The 27,835-nt window shown below is 43.1% G+C and overlaps 1 protein-coding gene across 3 annotated transcripts; it reads left to right on the forward strand.

Moving 5' to 3' along the window:
* The first annotated feature begins 247 nt into the window (after positions 1-247).
* LOC135895819 (major facilitator superfamily domain-containing protein 6-like) lies at positions 248-27,300 on the forward strand. 3 transcript variants are annotated; one of them, XM_065424018.2, is made up of 6 exons: positions 248-364; positions 11,258-11,402; positions 13,040-14,200; positions 17,867-18,097; positions 19,936-20,094; positions 24,354-27,300. In XM_065424018.2, the coding sequence occupies exons 2-6, from the start codon at positions 11,297-11,299 to the stop codon at positions 24,449-24,451; spliced, it is 1,755 nt and encodes a 584-aa protein (XP_065280090.1). In that variant the 5' UTR covers positions 248-364; positions 11,258-11,296; the 3' UTR covers positions 24,452-27,300. The 3 variants fall into 3 exon arrangements, with proteins under 3 accessions (XP_065280090.1, XP_065280088.1, XP_065280089.1); XM_065424016.1 differs by lacking the exon at positions 248-364 and adding an exon at positions 9,901-10,123; XM_065424017.1 differs by lacking the exon at positions 248-364 and adding an exon at positions 10,120-10,247.
* Positions 27,301-27,835: the final 535 nt, after the last annotated feature.

Here is a 27,835-nt window from a genome sequence, read left to right on the forward strand (position 1 = left end):
TCGTCACGTGGCGCTTTCGGGGAGACCGCGGCGGTGCGCGCATCGCACGAGACGCGCACAGCTGCGCGTCAGCTTTCCCAGCAGTGTTTACGATGCGTGATGCCCTTTGTTCGGCGGAGGCGGATGCGCGAAGAGACATCGCGCCGCGCGGCTCGGTTGCACCGGTTGCGTAAAAAAAAAGCGTGCGCGACTGCCCACACGACGTGCAGACACTACCAGGTGAGGGTTTAGGACAGACACTTCCATCCTACTTCTCCCGCCAACAGATACCCAACGCTCGCTTTTTTTCGTGAACGACTGACACGCCAAAAGAAGCGTAAAAAGTCCAAAGTGCGGGACATCAAATTATCAGCTCTCCACAGTGGTGAGTACGGTGTTGTTTGCTGCTGTTGTAAAAGCATAACGCTATCGTACTAACGCTGGCGTACTGTACTGTACTGTATGTATGTATGTATGTATGTATGTATGTATGTATGTATGTATGTATGTATGTATGTATGTATGTATGTATGTATGTATGTATGTATGTATGTATGTATGTATGTATGTATGTATGTATGTATGTATGTACTGTATCGTACTAACGCTAGCGTACTGTACAAGCAGTGAACCGGGGTTTATCATATTGTTAGGTCAGTGTCAGCACCCTTATCTACAGTATGTTACACGTGGATGACCCTCAAAAATAATGCTTCGAGAATAAGTACTTGAGCAGGTGCATCTCGCGAGGCCCTTCGGCTTGCCGGATGCTCGACGATGCCTGCGAAATCGCACAAGGCTCCGAAGAAACGTGATAAGTTCGATGGGGTTTGCTCTTCTCTCTCCTCACTTTTCGGCACGCATCAGGGTCCGAGCTCACGAAGCTTTACTTTCGTAAGAACTATTCTTCATTTGCGATAAGTAAGTGTTTCGCGTTTACTCCTGCCTGTCCTGTCTCTTGAGCAGTTACTCGGTTTAACTTCATCGTGTACCAACAAGCCCATGTTAGCATTCTGTTGTTCGTGGTTGCCTGCTCGGCCGAGCCAAGGTACGAATAAAGCCAACTGACACACGTTGTGACTGTGCCCATTACACAGCTGCACGCAATATTATGGAATCTGCCCATGACGTCCCTGGTGGTGCCGCAGGTCACTTTGTTAAGCAAGCTGTAACACCAGTCTTTGATATGCAGTCTTCGTGGCCTCATCACTGGCCTAATAAACTTTCTCAATTTCCCACCTCATTGATCTTGGAGTCCTTAACTTTCGGTCCCTCGATTTCCGACAGCGAAATTTTCGCTGCTATAGAACAAGAAGCCGTCGCACATCCGCTGTGCACCGTAAGCTGCGACGACCAAAGTTACGCTAGACAGCGGCAGCTGAGGACGCGGAGCACACCATAGCACCCTTAAAACTGACATCCTTAAAAGTGAACAAGGGCTTAAATCTGTTTAAAACTCTCACTCTAAGACTCTCAAGGGTGCAAGGGAGTGAGTTATAGACCGATTTGCACTTTCAGTCACTTTTAAGGGTACAAACTATTTGACGGTGCACGACCTATGTAGAGAAGACAAGAACGCGTGGGGAAGGTGGGCAGAAGTCCGTCGTCAACAGCGGGCTCAGCAGCACGCCCAGACACGCACTTGCGGGTTTTGTTGCGACTGGGGGTCCGAAGACGTGGAATCTACTTTGCTCGTGGAGGAGTAAGTGAACGTGGGGCTGGTCCCGATATTCAGGACGCTTTACATACACGTTTATATTTACGTATGTACAAGAAAATTCAAGGTAGTACAGAAAAAGTCCATGAAGGAGTTGTAGCAGCCGATCACTCCCGCCGTCCGTTGCTCCTTTTATGCCCTGCGTGGTCATTATTCAATCACTTCCCCCAATCCGGTGTCAGGAGACCGATAACATCAGGTCCCACCAATCCGGAGGCTTGTTGCCGTTTCCCTCCGAAGGGAGCTTTGTAGGGAACGCACGCACATCACTGGGCTCAAATAGGGAAAATGGGGAGCGTACATCGACTCCGATCGTGCACTGACTCCGTCCCTGGCGTGGACATGCCAATTTGGGCGGCTGTCCGGTAAAGGATCGTATCTTTGCTAATTGCCCAAACCTCTCCTGACAGAGGTACTCCCGTGTTGGCCATAAATCAGCCGTTTTGAGCACCATTTTGACGAGGCCGTCGGCCCGTTCCCCATAATCGCGCGAGCCGTGACCGAAGGGTGTCGCGGGGTGAACTGCCGATCCCAACAGTGTGCTGCACGTCCCATCTAAATAAACAGAACTCGTTCGGGCTCAATCACAAGATATACCTCTCGCGTATAGCTCGCTCAGACTCAACTAAATCACACCGAACTTACTGAAACTGCAGAAATCGGACCCCGTCGAACGCGGACTAACAATCGGGGATGGGTCTGAGTGTTAATCAGACGACTCATGAGTGACTTTGCCTGCATACGTGTAACGTATGAATACACGAGCGACTAACACGAGCTCGATCTGCCTGAGCGCGGCGGAGAAGAGAAAGAACTAATTCATTTCAGCCAAAAGTGTTCTCGGTAAACCTCTAATTATGATCCCTTTCGAGTCTTCTCAGCGTGCGCGCATCAAACATAAACTGACGACACTCGGAGAAGTTTGTAGCCTTCGAAGTTACGAATGACAGCAGTATTATTTATTTATTTATTTATTTCAGATACTGTCAATCCCAGCGGGATTTTTACAGGTTGGGCATATATTATACACTCACAAATAGCGATAAAAACAGGTTTACATGATTTCAACAATATTTGAAATCGACACGAAGCAGATATACACATATGGTAGGAAATAAAACAAGGGTACATTTCATTTGGCAAAAGGGGGTGACATTACATAGGCAAATACAATGTTCATACAGATTTCATTTTATACAATGACTTGAGTGGTGTTATTTCCGGCTAACATAATCTAATTATTGCACAACAGCTCTTCTACAAGGGTTATAAATTTCGGCAACGATGTGTTAGTCGTTATGAAGGGGTCCAGGCTATTCCATTCTCTTATTGCAAGAGGAAAGAACGAATATCTAAAACAGTCAGTGCGAAATGCATATTCTTTAAGTGTTAATGAATGCTTATGGCGGGAAGGTCTGGTGTCAGCTAGGGATATATACAACGAACTATTTATTCGTAATGCATTGTGTATCAATTGGAACAATAATTTTAGTCTTGCTAGCTTGGCGCGGTTTCGCAGAGTAGGAATACCGGCTTGTTTTAGCAGTTGAGTAGGTGAATCGCTATTCTTGTATTTGTTAAAGATGAACCTAATTGCCTTTCGCTGCACTCCTTCTAGTTTGTTAATAAGCTGTTGTGTATAAGGAAACCAAATTGTGTTACCATATTCGAGAACTGGGCGAATAAATGCGTTGTATGATAGCAGTTTAATTTCCGGTGGCGCAGCTCGAAGTCTTCTTCTGAGGAAGAATAGCCGTTTCAAAGCAGATGGTATGATACTGTTAATATGAGATTCCCATCTTAGGTCATGTGAAATGATCAAGCCAAGATATTTAAGCTCATGAACTCGGGTGAGTGGGTGAGCATACCAGAATTCCGTGTTTAATGCAACTTTATTTATTTATTTATTTATTTATTTATTTATTTATTTATTTATTTATTTATTTATTTATTTATTTATTTATTTATTTATTTATTTATTTATTTGTATTACCCTCAGGGACAAGGAAGTACAGAGTGGAGCGAAATATACTGAAAAACGCACGATGCAGACTTTGTTCTTTTAACATAATGATAGCTAAAACGATGAGAAAGCATCGCTACAAGCCGGAAAACAAAAATGTCAAGCAATTAAGCGAAAACAACGTAAATATATGCTTGTGTTTAAAATATTATGAAAGTGGGAATAATGAACTGTCGACGTGAGTCCCAGTGGCGTAGCTAGGTCGTCCGGCACCCGGGGCCCATAGGTCTTCTGACACAGAATTCTGGAAACAGAATAGAGCACGCTCCGCGTCGAGTCCTGCCATCACCGTGCTAAAAACGACAAGGTTGCGATGAAGCCCGTGCCAGCGAAAGTTTGCGCTACTGTTGGTCTGCACTCGCAATGGAGAGGGTAGAGATATCGACGTCACTGGTGCACTATTTCATATTTCTTTCGGTACTGCCATATTGGGTCGCCCGTAGTGCATAAGTACCGCAGGCTCTAGCACCCAAGACGATTTTGTTTAATTAAGTTTTTGTCGAGTTGATAACATCACTTTGGGCCCTCAATTCCCGAATTGCAGTGTTTCCTATATAATTGCTAATTAAGCAGTTATTTAAAATATACTTATTAATTATCTGCCATATTTTCAGGGTGTCTACCATGTTGACATTTCCAAATTCCCTGAGTTTTCCAGGTTTTCCCTGAGTGCTTTTGCGAAATTCCCTGAGTGATGCAGAACTATGTTTTATGTCAAGTCGCGCTGAAATCATATCGCCCTATGCTGTCACTCTCTAGTAAGCATATGAAAAAAATTTCAAAGAAAACCGACTTAATCCAATTTGAATACTAAGGAGTAGTGTTTATGTTATTCAAAAAAAAAAAGAATATAAGGGAGGGGTTATTAAAATGCACAGGAAATAAAATGTCTTCGAAAATATTTTCAAATCTAGTTGGACATTCTCTAGTACAAATAAAAAGTAGATGCATACAGAACCAAATATTTTCGAATATGAGCTATTTCTATGAACTGATAGCATGCTCAGTGACATGCAACTGTCCTGACATACTCTCAGCTCGCGCAAGACGCCTCAGTGTTGGGTTTCACTGCTTTAAAGAGTTTATTTTGGTTTGGATGAGGGACACCTGCATCTCAGCATCAGCCAACAATTTGTTTTTTAAGCGCAGGCTCCTTCAAAGAAGCGGTCGCATACTTTTTTTTTCATTTATTTACCCTTCACGCAAAATCACGCAAAACTTAATTCCCCGTTCATTGCTCAGTGCGTCGATCCTTTCTGTTCTCGTCCTCCTTTCGCCGCGCGTTCGCCCCACGGACCATTTGAAGAATACTCTTGGTCAATTTACAGTCAACGTCCAATTTTTCGGACCCCCTAGGGGCCGCGAAAACTTCCGAAAAATCCGGCAGTCCGAAAAAAATAAATTCATGTCTTTGACTGCCCTTAAGGGCTAAAATCGACACATGTACGTCTGAAAAAGCTCTGAATGCCTGTCAGTGCACTTATTAGGCATATCGGTGCTCCTACTGTGACAGGTGAGGGCGGGTGCACACGTGTAAAATTAAGGAATACATACAGTGTCCCGCGACAATTGCCCCTTCCTACGCTTGTTACGCTTCACCGCGTTACATGAGTATAATGAGGCGAAGCAGACTTTCGGGAAAGAGCATTATGCAATGCGCCGTGCTTTCCGAGCTTCGAAGACAAAATTATTACTGTCAGCGGAGAAATGAAGAAACACGGCACCGAACGACAAGAAGCTTAACAGTGAACGTCGAAGCAGCTAGGCCTAGCGTTGCCGCAGTGGTGGTTACGGCTGCCAGCGGATCTGCGTGCGAGAGCACCGGTTCAAGGCGGCGAGGTAATCAAAATAGCAGCGGTGGTGGTTTTCATTAATGCCGTCTCGGACCTGCGATCACGCAAAACGTTTAGACAATCGGACGGCGAAGAGTTCTTGCGTTTGAAATTTCAGACGTTATGATACATTGACTCTTTGGGGTACGTGGTGGTGCCGCGAAGCCGTCCGAGTTATCGGGAATCCGGAAAGTCGGTCGTTGACTGTACACTGGCAACTCCTCCAGCCGACGACGATTCGTTACGAGTCCTGTCTGTTCCTCGAGCCAGCATTACCGCGACTTTTGACCCTCTAAAAAAAATTACAGCTAATTTTACCTGATAGAAGCACAAATTCCCTGAGTTTTCCCTGAGTTTTTCCAGACTACTCAAAATCCCTGAGAATTGCCGGTTTTCCCGGTTTTCCCGGTTGGTAGACACCCTGATTTTGCACGAGTTCCCAGTGGTAACAAAGACGCATAACCTGATAGAATATCTAGAAATATCCTCACAAAATTCACCTTTTTGTAAAATTCCGTGCAGCTGAAACAGGACACTGTATTTGTGACATGAAGTCACACAACAACAACAATAACAACAGGAAGAGGAGGAGGAAACGAAGGAAGGAACGGTAGGAAGGTCAACCAGACGCACGTCCCGTTGACTAACTGCCGGTGGAGATTGCAGTTGGAGAAATTTGGGGTGTTAAGCAAAGTTTCAGTCTTGGTTTGAGCAAGTAAACAAGGACCCTGGCAGCGTCTGTCCTTGATAAGGGTATATAAAGTGTCATATTTTTTTTTTTTTATGGACTGACCGGGTGGCATCATCAACAAGGTCATTTCCGACAATGCCACAGTGCCCCGGAAGCCATTGGAAGATTATGTCATGTCCGTTTATGAGGACTTGATGGAGAACCTCTGTGGTCTCAAACACCGGTTATTCATAGGTCTTGCGTCGTAAGGCTGACTGCAAACTCTGAAGGGCTGACTTGGAGTCACAAAAAAAAAACGACCCACTTTCGAGGTTTGGCTTGTGCGATGTAATTAACAGCGGCGCGTAGAGCGGCAAGTTCTGTTGCCATAGAGGTCGTTATATGGGACACTTTGAACGTAATTGTGACTTGTAAGGCCGGGATGATAACCCCGCTAGTGGAGCTGGTGGCTGAGACAGATCCATCTGTGTAAATGCTCGTTCTTTGTTCATATGCCTCGTTCAGTAATGACAATGTCAACTGTCGTATAGCCACTTCTGTATGACGAATCTTCTTAGTAATTCCCGGAATCGTGAAGCGTACTTGTGGCTGTCGTAGGCACCAGAAGGGTACAGTGGTCATGCTGCTGGTGTAAAGCCCGACGGAAGGTAGCCTTGATGTGTCGCAACAAGTTTGAAAACTGTGGCTTGAGGTACATCATCGGCGTACATTGATGGGTGAATTGTTTTGGGTAATATTTCAGCAGGGCCAACCACAGTTAGGTTAAAGAGAATAGGGCTCAATACACCGCCCTGTGGGACGCCACCATAACAACAACAACAAAATGACAACGAGACGGTTAGCTATGACTAATGACAGTGCTTTTATTCAACACCGCGAAACTGATACAAAACTAATATAAACGATACAAAACTGATAAATGGAACGCTGTATACATACTTACGACACACAAACCATAGTGGGACATGAGCTCCCCGCACGAGCGCACCGCACATGAAATGTTCCGCTAAAGCGAGTAGTTTAGCGACCACTTAGCGAATAAATTTTTTTAGCCTGCGCATTCGTGCAATTATTACATTATATATAGGATGTTGATAAAGCTGCAGCCGACAATTCTGCGGCACTACAAATCTGGTACATCGTGTACATGAGCTCGGCCTGCTGGTTACCGGAGCATTCTTTACCGTTTAGGCCCAATCAAGCCGGCGAAAAGAGGGGGTCTCCAGACATATGTGACACCCCCCCCCCCCCACCTGGCACCTGAGGCCCACGCAACTACCCCCCTCCCCCCGTTACTATGCCACTGAACCTGACTGATCCCGGAAGGTGGTTTCAGTCCTTTGAAGTGAAGGGTATAAATTATCTATAACACGTTTGGGGTAGGCACATTATTCCCACCTTTTGTGCACGATGGACGGAGAGTAAGGTCATTGTCCAGAGCGGAGATTGCTCATACCAAGTACTTCGCGGCCTCGTTTTGGGTCTATTCAATAGAAACATATACCTGCGCTATTGTGGGATTACACCTTGGGCCCCCAGTACCGAGTTTAACGATGCTGGAAAGCCAGCTACTTGCAATGTGATTCGCATTACATCGATTTCTACAGGGCGTGGGATCTGCCCTTTTTTTTCGCCTTCTATACTTCTTGGTGCTGTGTTTGTATTTAGTTCACGTTCTTAGATTTTCAGCGTTCTGACTTAGTTTATATGCTTAGTTTGTGCTCAGTCCTGTTGCTCTTCCGTAGCTGAATTAATTTCTTGTTTAGTCTCTCTCTCTTTCTCTCTGCATTTGATTGGTGTACTTGTTCCTGCACTGTTTTACTAATATTGTTTATTTATTTGGTTTAAGTTAGTTGGTTCATGTTTGTACGACTTGGGTGGGACGCCTACTATCGGCATTAGATAATCAAGAAAAAAGTTCGATATTTTCGAGGTATACACGGAATTTATAATATGTGATGGTGGATTAGTTTGGTAGACACGGTGTGCACGAGAATTAATTTGTGCAGCAATAAAGAAGTTGGACATAAATAATCTACAGTCAATATTTCACAGTGGCGACGCGGTTTGGAAGGTGCTCCTGCGCCCGCGTAGCCTTCCATAAAGGCATTCGGCATAGCTTGCTTCTCCGCAATAAGCCTCAGTGTGCGGAGAAGTGAAACTGCGACATTTCTTTCTTTTTTTTTTTTTAGCGGTACCAAATTTTTTTTAAGTTGCCTGTAGCTGATGGCACAAGTCTAACCCTTGAGCTAAATTACTCGATGAGGTGGCCATTACTTCTACGAGGAATCAAAATGCTTAATTGGATAATTAATCTACTACACTAATAAATTTTAATTAATTACTTTAGGGCACATATTTGAATCTACCAACTGTAGCTAGCGAGTTTGAAACGAATTCTGATGGCATCAGTCTCGGGATATGCGCCGCCAAACTTGCGGTAAAAATGCAGTGTTGTTCCACTTACTTTTTAATGGAAACGCTGTGGTATGCATTGAAAAGCAAAAGTAACTGTAACGCCAATGCTAAAGATGCTTGAAAACGATCTCGAAACTGCTATAGATCTGAGAATTCTTTCCGAGCAGATACATCTGGCGAACTCACCGCTTACAACTCATAAATTTAGGTATGTGCTGTAAGGTAATTATTTATAAGTTAATTAGTGCAAATGTGCTAATTATTTAAATATACATATCGATGTGTCATAGAAGTAATGGCGGCACCTCAACGAGCAATTTAGCTCAAGCTAGAGTGTACTATAATATTAGGTCACTCTATTCAAGGGTTACAATTGCACTATGTGCAATACACAATTTTATTTTTTAATTTGGTGCAGCTAAGAAAAAAAAGCGCCTGGTATATACCCTTGCCTGAGCACTAAAAACCAATGTACTAGTTTGCTTTCACCAACAAATCTATACAAACTGCAGCTGAACGCGCGGCGCATGAAGACAACATATCTATTCATATAATACAGCGCGTAGTCTGGATATGCACCATCCGTTAGTGTAATCATTTTATCTTCTCGGAAGATACGCTCACCTTCCTCTGTGACACTTGGTCATTCCAGCACTTCGCTGCCGTCCCCGCAGCGAACCTTCGCTGTCGTCGCCACATATGTATACATACAGTGCCGACAGTCACAGACAAATTGGCGTCACACGTTAGCAAAGCCAGCCTATGTAACTGTCTTATCAAAACTGCGGTGTAGAAAGTGTAGTTTTTATGCTACGCTTCTGCTACCAAGAATCACTTCGTGTTGGTGGGTGCAGCTACACCTTTTCGAAACCAACTTTTTTAATGGCGATTTCCTGCACTAGCTGCACTAGGGTGGGTAAAAAAATGTCCTTTTTATTACACGCTTCATCGTTTGTTTATCAAAGGCTAAAAGCACTGTTGCACACGGGTGCTACACACGGCATATCAAACAAGTGCTCGCAGTATTGCCTCAGAGATTACTAGCGCGCCACTGCTACGACCATCTTTGAGGAATAAAATAAAAAGTCAGGGCAACCGTTATTGCGCAACTCGATTCTCCCGAAAATCACGATAACTCTTATTGCTACGGGTGCCACCGCAGTTTTGCAGCGCACGTCAGCTTCAAAAAGAAACAAAAACTGTTTTTGTTATCATCATCATTTTTTTGTAATCTCTTGATTCGGAAGGAGGAGCGTCCGTCGTCCGCAACATGCGCTAACGCGCTAGGTCGCGGCTTGCTTCGTTCTTCCGCCTCCCGTCCGCACGTGTGCTTCTCTCGCCGCTCATATTTCGCGCTGCCTTGGCGTTTTTTGCGAGGAAAGCTTCATGAGACAACAGCCAAGCAACAGCTGCCGCGGTATACGAGTGCAGTAGCGCATCGCAAACAGTGAAGTTTCTTTCCGGTGAGGCCGCTTTGCTGCGAGCAACAAGCAGCTCAAGTGTTTCTCGCTTGTGTTTTTAAACGTGAAGATCGCTTTCAGTTGTGATTAGTGCTCCTTTCAGCCTACTTACAAATGACCTTGTCGGGTGCGTGCTTCAATCATATAAGTAGCGGTCCTATCGATATGCTCTTTACATGCTAAACAGCTTGCCTGCTTTTTCTGTTATTCAGTACCAATCTTCGGTCGAATTTTCTTAATGCACTGCATCCGAAATTCATCAGTTGCACGTTATATATGCACATTGAACGAAATAAAATCAGGTAGGTAGATACTTAGTGCTGTTTTTTAATGCTGTTGATAATAAGCAAGCATTAATTCTGCTGTTCTGAAACATTTATGTACTCTCGAGCTGTCCAAGTGGTAGGACACATGAGCCTTTTTTGAATGGCCATCGTGGTACCCTATATGAGCTAGCTGGGCAGCGCTACTTGTTTCTTAAAACAAGCAATTTACCCCGCGCAGGTGTCAATGAAAAACTTAATTTCATTACTTTTCCTGTACCTTGGGAATTATGAGAACAATACAGCTTCAAAACAAATTAGGAATGTTCAAATCTCCAGTGAGCTTTGTCAGGTTTACGGAATGTAGACTAGCTCCATGCGAGAACTCTTTACAGATGCATCAGATATGAGAACATCAACTACTTCATGTCTAGCGTACTTGAAAAGCACCTATCCAGACACCTGAAGTATGTGCCTGATATGAAACATTGTGAGAACAACGAAGAAGTGAACCCACTACATGAAGACAAACTTGCACCGAAAGCAAACACCCAGCCATCTACATTCCAACTCATTTTACTATAACACTTCACATTTATTATTCAAACTTGCAGCACATGTCCAATTAGAAGTGTTTCAATATGTTTCAATCAGTGCTCTTGATTTTGATGCTGCACTATCTTCACATGTACAGTTGTGTACATAGTGCCTGAAGGGGTTGTATTATTTGTCTATGTGTGCCTCTGAATGAGGTCCAGTTCAATTTTCTTACTGAGTGCTTACTCTTAATAAATCTTGTTTATTGTATCCGGAACCACACAGATAATTGCTATGTCAATAATTACACTGCTCATCCTTCTTCTTTTACTCGTAGGTGCTACTATTAAAGGCAGGTTTCTAGCCCACATTTGCAATGGGTATTGGATCCGAAGAGCCAAAGTCCACGACTCCACGTGCATTCCACCATTTGAACGGAGGTCTCCTGTTCGCTAAGGCGAACTTCTTCTTCCTTTACGGAGGTAAGTTTCACAGCTGATGATAACGCTGTCTTATCTCCGTCTGTCGACATATCAGAATCCCACTCTTAAAGTGGAAGGTGGAAGGGTTTTTTTATGATAGCCAATGGTGAAGAGGGGGGAGGCATTTTCTTTGTCTTTTTTATTATTATTTATTTGCATGCGCTTTCATCACTGCATTAGTGACCGAATGAAAAATGCCCGATTTTGCTGTGCTTGTTGACACCAGATACTTCATGCAATATAGTATATTTTTCCAGACAGCATAAAGCTAAAGTTTGCTATGGCTGACATAATTTCACATGATCTCAGAAGCCTTATATCATGCATGAAATGGTATTGCTGGCATTTTGTTATGTCAATTCACGAACAAAAGCATAGCCGCTGTGGTGCTATACTACAACTATAACTTTGCCTAATTAACAGATCAAGTGAAGCCATTGGTGGTTGCAAAAACGTTGTTCAAACAGGGTGGTAGGTGTTTGTAAAGTTTATTAGGTGCAGTTGTAGTACATATGTGTAGCATGTTTATAGTTTTGAGGCTTAGGTTATCTTGGGAGAAAATGTACCCGCCATGTTACTACCTGCTCCTTCCTTCATAATGGGAACAAAACCAAAAGATAGAAATTACTTCAGTGCACCTCACTGTAGCTGCTATGTTGTTCATCCATAGACCACTTAGGCGTCTAAATTGTGAAACTATGAAATTAAAGCTATGTTCGAGGAGTATGCCATTTCATTTCATAATTTATGCTGAAGTTTTAGAGCCTAACCTGGTGGGTACACATTGTGGTATCCATCTCCTTTTATTGCATCAGAAATAAATAATTTTGAACCTTTGTATGAATTTCAGATGTCAATTCACTGTGCAACATTAAATAGTGGCAGTCATACTTTTCAATTCATTCCAAAGTTCTAACATTTGAACAGCTGAGGTTAACAGTATGTCCAACACAGTGCACTATTCCATCTTCTTCACTTGTTCTCTGCTTTAGCTGTGTGATACTACAGTGCTACAATGCTGTATATTCCATTCTACAGTGAAAAAGATTGAGGGACCACACATTTTTACCTTTATTGAAGGATCTGTCAACTTTGTATTGCTTCAGTATATCCATCGGATTTTACAACCACTAGCCACTCTTCTATACTTTCCTTGCACATGAAAGAAACCACTGAAGATACAATAAAAAGAACACTAAAACACGTAACAGTTTTCAGATACTGTACTATACATAATACTTTATTTTCTCAGGGCATTGGAACTTTAGGTATGCAACAGGAACTCCCGTTAACAGCCTGTAATCAGCTTGACTGTTGCAGGATATGCAGTCCACATACTATAAATGAAGGTTGTACATTCTGTGTGTTTTCAGGCTGCTGTATTAAGGAAAGATTACCGCATGATGAACTACATGGGCAGCTTTGTCACATACTATGGCTTACTTAGGTGGGTACTGTAGCCGCCACGACAATGGGGCTTATGGACTCACATAAAATAAAGATTGTTGCTTGCGCGTGCTAAAGTTCAGTCAATCCAGAGCACATGTAAAGCACACATTTATACCTACTTTATCTGGTATTTTCATGAAGCTAAACTTTTATAGGTCTCTTTATTCTACTTCTTTCTTGTTTTTCAGCATCTGCTATAATCCTTCCTGCCCTCTCAGTCTACGGGCACGAACTGGGACTCAATGCCGCCTCCGTGGGCGTGGTGTTGACTGTGGTTCCTTTCATTGTGTTCCTTGTTCGACCACTCGTGGCAGGCATCTCAGACAGACTGCAGAAGATTACGCCAGTGCTTGTCTCTATCATTGTGTTGGAAGCCGTTTCCCTTTTGCTCATCAGTTCGGTGCCTTCTTTGAAAACTTCCAGTGAGCAAGATACCGGACTGAGTTTACAGCTGAACTTAACTACCTCAAACGCCACAGGTTCGCTGTTGGGAATTGAGAGTGAATTCTGCATGGCCGACCACTTTAGGAACTCAAGTGTGCACTGTTTCCTTACATGCCCTTGCCAGAGAGGCAACCACACTTCACGTGATAATGTAAGTGAGCCGTGTATACTCCATCGCAGCGTAGGTTTACAGCCTGTTCCTGCAAAACTGCCCAGTGAGTTTTATCTAGTCAACAACGAAAGTGAGTCACTGCAGAGTGCAGGTTTCGGCCTCGAGGAAACCGTGGTGACGTGTAGTGCAAACTGTTCGGTGGATCTCTCATCGTGCCTAGAGAAAGCTGCAGACTCTGCCACCGCCTCTGAAGACATGCACTCGTTGCAGTTCTGGCTCTTTCTTCTGCTAACATGTCTGATCCGTATCGCCATCTCAAGTGCTTTCTCACTGTCTGACACTGCCTGCTTCCAGCAGCTCGGCGACAGACCGCAGGACTATGGCCTACAGAGGCTCTGGGGTACCATCGGCTGGGGCATCATGGCACCCCTGAGTGGATTGTTAATTGACTTTGTCAATGCTCGGCTTGGCTACAAAAGCTTTGTGCCCGGCTTTTACATGGCGGTAGGGCTGATGGCAATACAGTGCATCATTGGCTTCAATTGGTGGCTGGGGCCTTCCAAGTCCAACCAGAGCATCCTCCGTAATGTCGGTGGCCTGCTGAGAAAGCCGAGGCACCTGTGCTTCCTACTGGACATCTTTGTGGTGGGAAGTTGCAGCAGCATCCACTGGTACTACATCTACTGGTACCTCACAGACTTGCACGCCAGCAAGCTGCTCATGGGGCTCACCTTAGCGACGCAAAGCTTCTTGGGGGACCTTCCGTTCATGTTCCTCTCAGGCTGGCTCATAAGTAAGTGTGCATTAACAAACATTGCATCAGTGATGTGAGAGAAGTGGGCAGGAGAATGATAGAAAAAAACACAAGTGCTGGCTACCGACTGAATGTCCTTGTTGCATTGCTACAGAAAATAACAAAAGCACCTTAAGCTGCTAGTCAGCACATTTCCGTGTTAGCGTGTGTGTGTTTCTTTTTGTCCTCTGTGTTTGGGCTGTTTGCTTTTGTGGTGCTTCAACAAACGGTTTGCTGAGCATCACCCAATTCGCCTAGCTTTCGGTTTGTTTATCAAAAAATAGACCCAGTTTACACCTGGCCACAGTTCATCCTAAGTGAATCATCTATGTAGTTCTAAAATGCTCAAAATATTTGGGTGGTCGACCAGTTCCCCATTTAGAATGTTAAGAATACCATAGCCATTTGTCTCTTCTTTTTTTTAACAATAAACCCGTTGTTTCTTTTAAGGATGTCATATAAACATTCTTTTTTTTTTTCAAATTGTGAAAGTGTAGCGTTCTCACTTGTTTGTTTTTTTCCCACAGTTTTTGTTACTTTCCACCTAGCATACAAAGTCTGTAATATAATAAGTAGCTCTGGCATCACTTCTACCATCAGTTAATGAAGAGTTAATCAACAATTGGTCATTGCATTTTTAGACTTACAAACTAAAGAAACAGCTGAACCACTGGAGTAGTTAACGCTCTGCATATAAAATTATTGGTACACATTTCAGAGCATCACTTTCACACTGCAGCAAACTGGTGTAACTTGTGCTTGTTAAGCAAAACAAATGCTAAGTTACTTAATTTCTTCCAAATGATAATGGTATTTCTGCGATATTGCTTGAGAGGCACAGCATATTGAAATGAGCTTTTGTAGTGTGGGTGGAAGGCGTGACAAGGGAAAGCTAGATACAGACTAGTGCAGACACATCTAATGCAGTAATATAAGGATAAACTCAGCAGAATTATTCTTCTCTGTATACTATTTGAGGCATGTTAGCAGAAACATTCAAGGTCCTTTATTGTATGGCACTTAGTGTTAAAGGCCAAGTTCAATTAAATTTTAGGCCACGTGAATAGCCTGTATTCAGATAGTGTGGATAAAAAAACAGTCTTATGTGCAAAATATTGTGTTTGAAATATGAGTGGATGCATTACAAAAGAATTTTTAAAATTATGATTTTTTATATTTAAACTGAAGAAACAGTTGCCATTGCCGCTCGCTTGAAGTAATGCATGACTTGGATTGCATGACTCCTGGGCATCATCATCATCATCAGCCTGGTTACGCCCACTGCAGGGCAAAGGCCTCTCCCATATTTCTCCAACAACCCCGGTCATGTACTAATTGTGGCCACGCCGTCCCTGCAAACTTCTTAATCTCATCGGCCCACCTAACTTTCTGCCGCCCCCTGCTACGCTTCCCTTCCCTTGGGATCCAGTTCGTAACCCTTAATGACCATCGGTTATCTTCCCTCCTCATTACATGTCCTGCCCATGCCCATTTCTTTTTCTTGATTTCAACTAAGATGTCATTAACTCGCGTTTGTTCCCTGACCCAATCTGCTCTTTTCTTATCCCTTAACGTTACACCTATCATTCTTCTTTCCATAGCTCGTTGCGTCATTCTCAATTTGAGTAGAACTCTTTTCGTAAGCCTCCAGGTTTCTGCCCCGTAGGTGAGTACTGGTAAGACACAGCTATTATATACTTTTCTCTTGAGGGATAATGGCAACCTGCTGTTCATGATCTGAGAATGCCTGCCAAACGCACCCCAGCCCATTCTTATTCTCCTGATTATTTCCGTCTCATGATCCGGATCCGCTGTCACTACCTGCCCCAAGTAGGTGTATTCCCTTACGACTTCCAGTGCCTCGCTGCCTATTGTAAATTGCTGTTCTCTTCCGAGACTGTTAAACATTACTTTAGTTTTCTGCAGATTAATTTTTAGACCCACTCTTCTGCTTTGCCTCTCCAGGTCAGTGAGCATGCATTGCAATTGGTCCCCTGAGTTACTAAGGTACTCTCCATCAACTTTTATCCCCAATTCTTCCCAATCCAGGTCTCTGAATACCTCCTGTAAGCATGCTGTGAATAGCACTGGGGAGATCATATCTCCCTGCCTGACGCCTTTCTTTATTGGGATTTTGTTGCTTGTTTTATGGAGGACTACGGTGGCTGTGGAGCCGCTATAGATATCTTTCAGTATTTTTACATACGGCTCGTCTACACCCTGATTCCGTAATGCCTCCATGACTGCTGAGGTTTCGACAGAATCAAACACTTTCTCGTAATCAATGAAAGCTATATATAAGGGTTGGTTATATTCCGCACATTTCTCTATCACCTGATTGATAGTGTGAATATGATCTATTGTTGAGTAGCCTTTACGGAATCCTGCCTGGTCCTTTGCTTGACAGAAGTCTAAGGTGTTCCTGATTCTATTTGCGATTACCTTAGTAAATAGTTTGTAGGCAACGGACAGTAAGCTGATCGGTCTATAATTTTTCAAGTCTTTGGCGTCTCCTTTCTTATGAATTAGGATTATGTTAGCGTTCTTCCAAGACTCTGGTACGCTCGAGGTTATGAGGCATTGTGTATACAGGGTGGCCAGTTTCTCTAGAACAATCTGTCCACCATCCTTCAACAAATCTGCTGTTACCTGATCCTCCCCAGCTGCCTTCCCCCTTTGCATATCTCCCAAGGCTTTCTTTACTTCTTCCGGCGTTACCGTTGGGATTTTGAATTCCTCTAGACTATTTTCCCTTCCATTATCGTCGTGGGTGCCACTGCTACTGTATAAATCTCTATAGAACTCCTCAGCCACTTGAACTATCTCATCCATATTAGTAATGATATTGCCGGCTTTGTCTCTTAACGCATACATATGATTCTTGCCGATTCCTAGTTTCTTCTTCACTGTTTTTAAGCTTCCTCCGTTCCTGAGAGCATGTTCAATTATATCCATATTATACTTCCATAGCTGACATAAGGAAATATAATATGGACTCCTGGGCATTAACTCCAAAATTAGGGACCACCTACAGCTGCCCATGAGACGCTGAAGAATCGCAGAGGAGACGTCCTGGGACTTGCATCATAGCTGCTAGCCACCAGGTGCTTGCATTGTCTGCTTAGAAGCTATTAAAGGGCTGCTAATAAGAATAGTAAACAATTACCAAGCCCTGCATCTTTGCCAAGATTGCTTCAGTAATGTATGCTGCTAACTTACTAGCAATTTAGGCAAAATGAAATTCCGTTGCAATTCTATACAGACGCTTAAACCTGGCAAATGTCACTTGTTGTGAAAATTCCTGTTCTTTTTTTTTCTGTTATTGCGATAGTGAAGCAACACTTTGAATGTGTATTCCCATCTGCAAGGGGAATAAACTGCTATCTCTCCTTTAAAACTCCATTGCTGTCACAAAATGCCGTTGTTAGCTTGTTAACGTGGTGCTCGGAACAGGAGCGGCACCATAACTGACATATAAAAGAGCAGAAAGCAACAGTACAACTCATCATTGTTTGCACTTGGGTGCTCAGTATAGGTAATGCGAGAAACTGCAGTCTCTTCAGTCCAGCAGACCCATGAACGCCATGAGTGCATGGAAGCCATGCCAGACATATGGTAGCCGAAGATGTTTCCTGCATAATCGGGTGCGATACATATCTCTTTCAGGCAAGCTGAAACACATCAATGTGGTGCGGCTGGCCTTCCTGGGCTTCTTCCTGAAGTTCCTGGGCTACTCATTCTTGCGCGACCCATGGTGGGCCATTGCCATTGAGCTACTGCAAGGCCCCACGTATGGCTCATTCTACGTGGCTATGACCTCTTACGCACGCAGCATATCTGTGCCCGGTACAGAGGCCACCTTCCTCAGCATTATCCAGGGGGTCTTCGACTGCTTGGGTGAGGCTCAGATTACCTTTACCAAATGTCACATTGTGATGACAGATCGTACATTGTACTTGGGGGGTCCTGTAAGTAGGCCCTTTCCCTAATTGTTAAGCCAGCTCCGGGCAGGCCGTGTACTTACTTTAGGCACGTACGTACGTACGTACATACTTCAGACAGACCGGTACAGAGAGCATTGAAACACTGCTGGATCTTAAGCTTCTGTGACATAATAAATTATTTTCTAAACGTGAGACATATGTACATACAACTGGGGGTGACAGTAATTGAGTGTTTGGTTTAGTGCAAGCTCTTTGACAGTACTGCTGCACTGACTATCATGCAGTCAAAGCAGCACTGTCTAGAATTGAGTGGTGACAGCCAAGCTTTCCCTCAGCTGTCGCTCTGTCCTTTCCTGCAAGGCAGTTTGCCAAGCCAATGGCAGTGGTCATGCCTTAAAATAGTGGGGGTACGAAATTAAGCGACATAGTAAGGCTTTAATTCAGTGATCGAACCCTTTTATGAGGTGCAAGATGTTGACATTACTTCCACGATGAAATAATATGCAACAGTGGAGCACTGGCATGCAAGAGTCGCCCATTGTTTTTAAATAATGACCCCCCCCCCCTTCCTGTTGGTTGGTCAAAAGTGCATTGTGGGGAAGTGCACTTGCAAACTAGGAAAAGGGTGTGTTATGACCTGTTAATTACCTTCATCATGCATAATTATTGTGTTGTATCATGTTCTGTGGCCTCTCAGCCTCTGCCAGATGTATACAGGGGGCAAGAACCTTGTCAAGCATATAGTTGCTTGTATTCTCAACCCCTCCATCAAAGTTATACTGGTGGAAATAAATTATTATTATGAGATGTACAGTCTGCACCAAGAAGTTTATGGGGCATGGGTTCTGAGAAAAAAAAGAATACTGTAATACTGAAAGAAACCAAATACTGTAAAACCATACAACACTACATTATTAGCATGTACCAGTACAGAGTAGAAATCCAAATACCAGGCTGCATGCCTAGTTTTCTGAAACATTCAGCTTTTTCTTAGATTCTGTGCCCCACAAGGTTGTGATGCTTAGCTGAAACATTTTTTATGAAAGTGTACTAATTCTTTTTCTTTTGTTTTACTAGCATACTACTTGTTTTTAGCTATTCGCATATGTGTGCGAGTTACCACGTGCTGTATTGCTTAGGTGCAAAATACGTACCTGTCCATAGAAGAATGTATACTGCACAAGTATTTCCTTTTACGTATTTAGTACAAGTGAAGCGCTATTTTTATTTTATGCAGGTAAATTATTATGTCACTGAACGCAGTATGTGACAAGGATTTGCTCAAGGAACAGCTCTCTCTCTCTCCTAGTGCCTTCCAGTAGATGCTGAATGTTCGCAGTTACATAATCCTGGCGCAGAAATCACTGAAGAGTGTCGTTAAAGCACAATGAACACTTAGGTCGAGTGGCGGCGCTGTCATACATTTTCTAGAGGCAAGCTAGCTAGGCTGGCATATCCAAGTTAGGCCAGCTGATCCTGGTGACAATTAATAGGCAGAGTGCCACTGAGATAACTCTAAAAGTACAAAATACAATGTGGTTGGAATAGGATCATCATGCTATGCCAGCTCTTGTGTGTGGAGTTGAAGAATGTTTGAGAATATGTGGGTTACTGTTGCCTATAAGACGCAGTATGTCAAATGTGCTGGGTGGGTCACACATACTAGGAAAATGGTGGAAATGAAACTTAGCCACATGACATGAAATTTTGCTTACTGTGCTGTACCTTTTGTTATTAGCACACTGATGTCACTTCATCAGTACACCCTTTTCCGTGCCATATTGTTTTTAGGCATAGCAGCTGGATCTTGTTTGGGCGGACTGGGTTTAAGCTACTTTGGTGCCAGAAAGACCTACTTCATTGCAAGTTTTGTGCCTCTGGTGTGGCTGGTGCTGACAGTTCTGATTGGTCAGCTCATCACACGCTGTAGCAGCAGTGAGCAGGACAAGGGTGAGCCTTTCCCTCCCAAATGTGAATACAATGTTGGAGTGTTTTCAGTGCTGAATATTTAGGTGCTTGCTTAATAACCTATGATTTGACATGCGTTAGCAAAATAACTGGTACCAGCTAATGTCTGCGTACTTATAGTTACTAGAAGTTGTAAAGCCAGCATATGTCATCAAACTCCAATAAGAAGAAGTAACTTTCATGTGATAACTTCACTAAAGTACTAATATTAATTTCTGTAAGGTGAGGTTTCTTTGTTTCTTCAGTGCAAGACCACTATAAAAGCTTATAGAACACTTCTAATGTCTAAAACTCTTTCAGTAAGCATTTGAAGTTCGAAGTTTATGGACCATACATGGTGAAAGTTAGATTACACAAAAGTAAGTACAAAAAGATGTTGCAAAGTGAATTTACTGTAGTGAATGTGAAGAACTGAAGTGTTATGGGTAGGTGAATACAGAAGAAAAAAGTGCAGTCAAACCTTGATATGGTGAGCACTGAGAGGACGAGCAATATAAAAAATATTTATCATTGGTATCAGCATGCAATGAATATATACGCTTATGAATATCGGCTATAACGAAGGTATTTATGTGTTAAGTGCTACTCCGTTATAACAAGGTTCAACAGTAGTGGAACACTAAGAGAACAATGAGAACAGCAACCCAAACTTCACAGTTTAACAAGACCATAAAGAGGAGGATGTAGATGAAATTCCATGAAAACTCTGCTTACTTTAAGGCATTACCCTGAGGAGACAAATGTGTATGTGCCAGGGCAACGAGCTGTGCAGATGAAGAAATGATCTGACAGGCAGAAACCACAGTTGTGAGCCGGATAACATGCTATTCTAAAACATCAAAATTTCTCACTTATGCATACCGGCCATTGTTTTGTGTGTCATGTATAAAATATGACAACATGCATGTGCAACTGAGAATGAGCAACGCTTTGGAACTGCTGGTGCCTAGAATTTTAACCAGACATCAGGCACTGCCATGCACATTATCACTAACAAGCAATGCTAGACCTCTGTTTTGCTTGCTTGCAATGCTGTAGTGAAATCTTGTGCTTTAGTACTGCTGACATGTGAAGCCACTGTGTGTACCATAGTGACTGCTGACAGCAACAAAACAGGTTCACCAGCATGATTAAAGCAAGCAAGTGGGGGAAAAGGTCCTTTTTTTAGTGCCTGTGGAGGCAGAAAGGTCCAGTAAACCACCTTTCACAATACTGGAGGGTGGAAGGTGTAGTTGTGCGATGGATAGTATATGAGGATTGGTAGGGCAGGCTTATATGCCATGCATGCACCTTCGTTCTACCCTGACTAAAGTGGGTGTGTAACAATAATGGCACAGATGGGCCCTAAATAAACTTTGCATTGAACAGTTACAAGACAGTCCCTTTGATTCTCAAGGTAATGCACCGGATGCTCAAAAGACTTGCATGTGGCCTTCAATGCGACCTTACATTAACCTTGATAAATGCATTGGTTTGAACACTCTATCACCCAAGCAAAGCAAAGCTTGACTTGGATTCCAACAAGTGAATCGGATCTGCATATTTTTTATTTTCACTATATTATCAAATTCCTTTTTTTTAAATGCTAGCTTGCCTATAAAGAAGTTGTCTCATTAATTTTTCATTTGTGTAAAAAAAAAATTTATTTCTTATGTCTGTGCTACCTGATTTTTGGTGAATGCCCCAGATCGGGTATTTCCCACTACCACACAAGGAACTACTACAGTACACTTCCATTAATTCAACTCTGAATAATTTGATTTTTCGGTTCATTTGATCCCAGCCAAAAGCCCTGGCTGGTACCGATGCATGTCTATGGGTTAAAACTTCCGTTATTTTGATCCTAAAATTGGTTTTTCTAGATAATTCGAACTTGACCAGTCAGCACACACATGCCTGGCCTCTACGGTGACCCCAGTAGCGGCTTCTTTAGTGGCAGTGTCTGTCACGGTTGAGCTTAGGGGACAGCAAATGTGTTGGCACAAGTTCAAAACAAATTTTCAGTCTGCCCTAGGAAGATTTTCAGTAAATAACCATAGCCCACAATGTCTGATTGCGGTATTTACTCGATTCCAACGCGTGCCTTTTAATGCATTAGCATTCTTAGGGTACTTCCTGTACTTTTCTGGGACTTTCTATGTTTGTATTATCTATGTACCTATCTCTCTATCTATCTATGTTTTCTGGGTCTTTCTGTGTTTGTATTATTTATGTACCTATCTCTCTATTTATCTAACCATTTTCCCACCTACCTGATTCACTAGGTAGTCAGTGGTGGAATGGCTAGTACATTGGACAGCTGTGCTGAGGTAACTGGGTTCGAAACCGACCATCGGACAACTTGAGTCACTGAGTATGTGGCTATGTGTTCACACGTGCCGCCCTTCAACAAACCTCTTTCACGCCAACATGGGTCACTGTAGATGCGGCACTGGGTAGGCGCCGCTGTTCGAAGAAACTCTTTGACGCAGACTTGGAACACTTGGTGTGTGCTTGTCTTCAGTAAACCTCGTTGATGGCAGCTTGAGTCACTGAGTGTGTGTCAGTAGTGTCAGTAGGTGTGTGCTGCTCCTCAATGAATGTCTTTGACATCAACTAGGGTAACTAGGTATGGGGCACTGGAGATGTGCTGCTCTACAATGACGAATAAGATCCCTTAAATTTCTCTGATACTGAGTGGAATCGAACCAACAGCACAAGGGTTCCTCAAGTACAGCAACCCGACACATTAGCAGGCTGCGGCACAAATGCACTGGGTATGCATGCCACTTTTCAATAAAAGCCTTTCATGTCAACGCTTTAGCGAGCTCTGCCATGAAAGCACTAGGTATGTACCACTCTTTAATGAACACCTCGCCAAGTGTGGCAAGCGAGGGAACACTGCTCAGTGATCACAGGAACTAGCAGGTCATGCTTCTCGTCTCGGAGGCCATGCTCGAAATTCACGGCAATGCCACTAGGTGGTGCAGCGTGCCCAAGAAGAAGTGCGAGAGAGGAGCCGGTAGCTACATGGCGCGCTCCTCAGGAGCCATACATTTAGGAGGCCACATGCAGGCTTCGCGGTGGCATCGAATGTTCTTAGGGAAGTGCGAAAGAAAAGTCCCGCTGCAGCACACACCTTACACATATCTCGTTTAGAAGGTGGCAATACATTGTGTCGCTATATTGATTCACTGCTAATGCTTTACCATCGGCAGTCACGATAAGATGTGTTCTGCCGCTTTTTTTTTTTTTTTCGGAAAAGCTTGGCTGGAAAGTGTCTGCGCGGTGCAATCAGGTACGGTGCCAAAACCGCCTTCGCAACATTTGTATGCTTTCCCACACAACACTAATTTTTTGTAAAGCCATGCAACGAAGCTGATTTCACAAAACCTTGGATAAATTTTTGTAGCACACGCAGACAAGGACAAAAGAGACGTGAATGCCACAGCGTGCATCGTTGTGTTCACTTCTCCCTTCTGCCCTTGTCTGCTTGCGCTAAAAAAATGTTATCTAAGCTTGAATTCCAACAAGCCCAACATGCCACAGTGTTTAGGAAGCCTGCCATTGTTTTGTAACACATATTAGACCCTTGCCCATTTTTCTTGCTAAATATCGGGTGTGCTTTAGAAGCTTTCTACTCAGGACACATAGAAATTGGGCACTCATTTGATTCACGGGAATGTTAGAATTGGAAAAATGCTACCAAAATCAGCAGTGCGTTCTAGCATTTTTTCATCTTGTTTAATTTGACCAACTGGATAAGTCAGTCAGTTTCATCAGTCCCTTCTGCATTGAATTAACAGAAATGAACTGTATATACTTTACTCCAGTCTGTGCAAGCCTCCCCAGGTTTTCTAGTGCAGCTTATACACGCTAAATTGCGGTACATCATGAACTTCTTTGGATTTTTGTGTTGACCATTTTAGTAGGGGGCTTTTAGTTGACATTCTCATGAGTTTTATTCTTTTTTGCCTGTAGTCTTTTTCTCAATGTCATTCTTCATCTGGCATGTGTAGCTGATGATTGGTGCCTTTATTGTATGCTTGAGCACATCCTCCTTCTATCCCTATTCATTTTCTTTAATGTTGTGCAATTACCTTTAATATCAAAGTTGGTCTCATGTTGAATTATTCATGCTTTCATGTATACTACCACTATGTTAACATATTACAACCTGTTCTCATGTAACCTCACTTGGTCTATTTAGCCACAGCATGTTCTAAATAAGTAAAAGAACTTCCTTTTTTTTTCTGTCACAGTGGTTGTTGAAGCGGCCCTGGAATCTGCCCAGCCTTTTATGTCTAGCAAAAGCAACAGAAAAGACCACTCGGATCAGCAGGCTGTAGAAAAGCTTTGAACAAGGCAGCGGTGCAATAGCTTGAAAGAGCAAGCTGCTGGATCTCGCATGGTGTGCTGGTACCACGAGGGTGTCACACTGTTTACACCGTTCCACATTGCAAAATGTGTCGTGCCAAGCCCAGCTTCAAGCGAGGCTTTCACTGTCTGTTTTCAATTCCATTGCTTGTTGTGTATATGTCCACAACACAGGAAGCCAGTGACTCAACGTTGGCCTACTAAAGCAGCATATTGCTGCTGCAACCACATGCTGAAATGTTTCTTAATAGTCATGAATAATGCTTTATATGTTACAAAGATATATAATTTTTTTTCTTTATAACCCATGCCGAGAAGTCATGTTTCCTTTGTTCCACTGATGGAAGTGTTGCTGTTAAAGGGACGCTAAAGGAAAATATTAAGTTGAGTTAATTCAATAGCTTCTCAGTCTGTTTTATAGTTTTCTGTGTGATGTTACAATTGGCGTGCAACACCCCGGGCAAAAAGGATGCTCAAAGACCATGCCTAATCGAAACGGAGGATGGATCCCTAATTTGCTGTGGTTGTCTCGAGTAGTTGCCGGTCTGGCAGGCGCTTCGCAGTGATAACAAGCCCCTTTGTGTGTGTGCGACTCTAGGGGAGAACCCTTTTCACGAACTGTGCGACTCTAGGAGAGCACCCTTTCCGCCAACTGTCCGACTCTAGGGGAAACCCTTTCCACGAACCAAACAGGACCCGCGGGTTGCCACCAGAGGAGGCTAGCATGTGCAACGTTGCCTAGGAGAAAGGATCAGCCGCCCATCCCCCACCAGACTCGGTGCATGTCACGTGGCATTGACGTGAGCAAGATCCTGCCTACGGTTTTAGTGGGCCTATTTAAGCTGCCCTGCAATGTATTTTTCATTAATTCTCTTCGTCTATATCCTTCACCAACCACTGAATAAGCAGTGCAAGTTTTGCACTAGAAATCTTTTCGTCCCTGCCTGGTTGCCATGGTCTACCAGACGCTTGCAGCCTGCCGACAATGCCACGCTAGCCAATAGTAACGCCAGTCGAGGTTCAAGAAACAGGTGTCGCAACAGTACCGATACACGACTTAGTTGCATAGAAAATTTTCACTGAGTGCCCTGCTGCTGCTTCTCAGTTAGGATCGCCCAAACCAATACTGAGGCTTTGACATCATCTGCACGACACCATCTCTGCTGCTATCTGCAAATCAGCTACTCCTATCTCAACTCGCATTGGCAGCATTTCACGAACCACCCACCTCCCGCCTCAGTCCCATCTTCCAGCTAGTGGGATTTGGCAGTTTCCTGGTACCTTGACGTCTTACCACACATCACGTGAAAGAAGTACCATACTCCACAAGAGGCTGTGCCACTCTGATTTTGCACTTTTGTCAGTTTTTCACTTACAACAGCTCTGTTCTCACTAGAAGTTATGAATTCTTTTATACAGAAGCTCAAAAATTCAGTCTAGTTCGACTTAATATCTTCCTTGAGTGTCCCTTTAAGTAAGCAGTTTAAAAGCTTCATGTGCTCTATCCACTAAGGTGGAGTGGATGTCAACTGTATGCCACAAAATGCCTTCTGCAACGAGATGTACTGAGTGCCAGTAACAAATTGAATTATATGACCACATTGCTAAGTATACCTAGCATTGAACAAATTGCACATTTCATTTTGTGAAACACTGGTGTGCCCAATGAGAGCAAGTGAAACATTTTGGGTTATGAAATTTGTGTTCCTCAGAGATGCTGTGTAATGCTGAGGTGCAATACGACTTGATGCTCCTACATTAACAATGATACAATGGTGTTGATTTGCTGTTAACTGCCCCTCAAAGCCAATGCACCTTATTTGCAAGCACATAACATGAACATGCATTATAAAGAAAGCGGGAACTTTTGATGAACTGGAAAATGTGAAAACTATAAATATTTAAATTGTAATGGGAATCATCGTTGCATAAGAGTTGTGTTTGTGTTGTCCAGTAATGTCCAATTTTTTAACGCAGGTCCCGAGTACAACCAGAACTCATTATAATGATATCGCATCTGACGCGAAAACATTTGTTACATTCTATATTCATCTGATGCCATATATTCGTATATTTGTTGCTTGCTTGATGCTGCTGAGAATTGTTGGACTTACTTGTTATACCCTATAATTATACCTGTGTTTGTTATATAAAGGTTCAAATTTCCAAGAAGATGCAAATTCTGAGCATGACTGTACACGGGCTTGAAATAGAGCAATGCACAGTGCAAAATCAAGTACAACAGTACTTGTTTAAGCAGGACCACCTCTGTATGTGCACTGGGCTCATGCACATCATGTGATTGTTTAGCTTATCATGATTATTGTGATCATCATGGCTAAGCTACAATGTTCTAACAAGACTGTGACACACTGCTCCAGGGATCAGATGCATTCACTTGTCAAGCAAATTGCATCTGCAAAGACAAGACCGTGTGGGCCCAAGTCAGTGTTGTGTATAAGGTCACTGAATTGCTTTGCAGTATTTCCCACTTTTCCTGTTGCACATCCACTTCTTTGCAATCGCCTCTCCAACCAAGCATGTGTTTGCACTTTTGTTAAATATCAGCAGGTTGGCTTCTACACAAAGTTCAGTCACATTGGTGGCTAGGCTGGCTCCATGGAAGTTGCATGTTTGAATATACCATATGCACACGCACACCTGCACACAGTCTGTACACCATTTCCTTCTACGTCAACACAGATGAGTGATGAAATAGAAAACTGCTAGCCATCTTCCAAGTTTATCTGTAAAATGGTTAATAACACCTGACACACAGAGCAGAGCAGTTGCATTTAACCGCATTTCATTAAATAAGCTGACTTTCACCGACGCCAGAGTAGTGATTTATTACCTTTCTTGTATTTACTATGTGCATATGCTTTTGATGGACATTTCTTTGATGTGTTTTACCATAAGTTTGGCCATAAATGAATTACACACAGCTCCTGAAGCTCAAACGGGGGAGCATAAAACAGTAGCATGTGTGTTGCATGTAAAGCGATGCAAGCTTATGTACATGCTAACAATCAATGTTGAACTTTAACATCATGCCAGATTTGTGGGTAATGACAAATAATTATTGTAAGTTTAGTGGCATGTCCTGCCAAATGCATACAGGGGGAAGAGAGAAATTATTACAGGAAAGGAAGATGTTGACTTAAGTTAGCGTGATCTGGATGCTGGTCTGTGACAAGAAATGTGACAAAAATAATGATGAAAGATTGTGAAAATGGGGAAGATACGAGCTCCAGTCAAGTGAAAACTGCAAATGTGTAGCAAAAGAGCTGTTCCTAACAAATGTTCCTAACAGTGCACCGGATGTTCACTAGGTGGCAGCATCACACAGGTGTGATGCTGGCTCAGG

Source organism: Dermacentor albipictus, chromosome 4 (genome assembly GCF_038994185.2).
Source record: "Dermacentor albipictus isolate Rhodes 1998 colony chromosome 4, USDA_Dalb.pri_finalv2, whole genome shotgun sequence".
NCBI lineage: Eukaryota > Metazoa > Arthropoda > Arachnida > Ixodida > Ixodidae > Dermacentor > Dermacentor albipictus.

Excerpts from the sequence above, each read along its gene's own strand:
- LOC135895819 (XM_065424018.2), top strand. The coding sequence starts at position 11,297 with ATGGGTATTGGATCCGAAGAGCCAAAGTCCACGACTCCACGTGCATTC. Across the intron at positions 11,403-13,039 it reads CTTCTTCTTCCTTTACGGAG|CATCTGCTATAATCCTTCCT; the intron begins GTAAGTTTCACA and ends CTTGTTTTTCAG. Across the intron at positions 14,201-17,866 it reads CCTCTCAGGCTGGCTCATAA|GCAAGCTGAAACACATCAAT; the intron begins GTAAGTGTGCAT and ends TATCTCTTTCAG.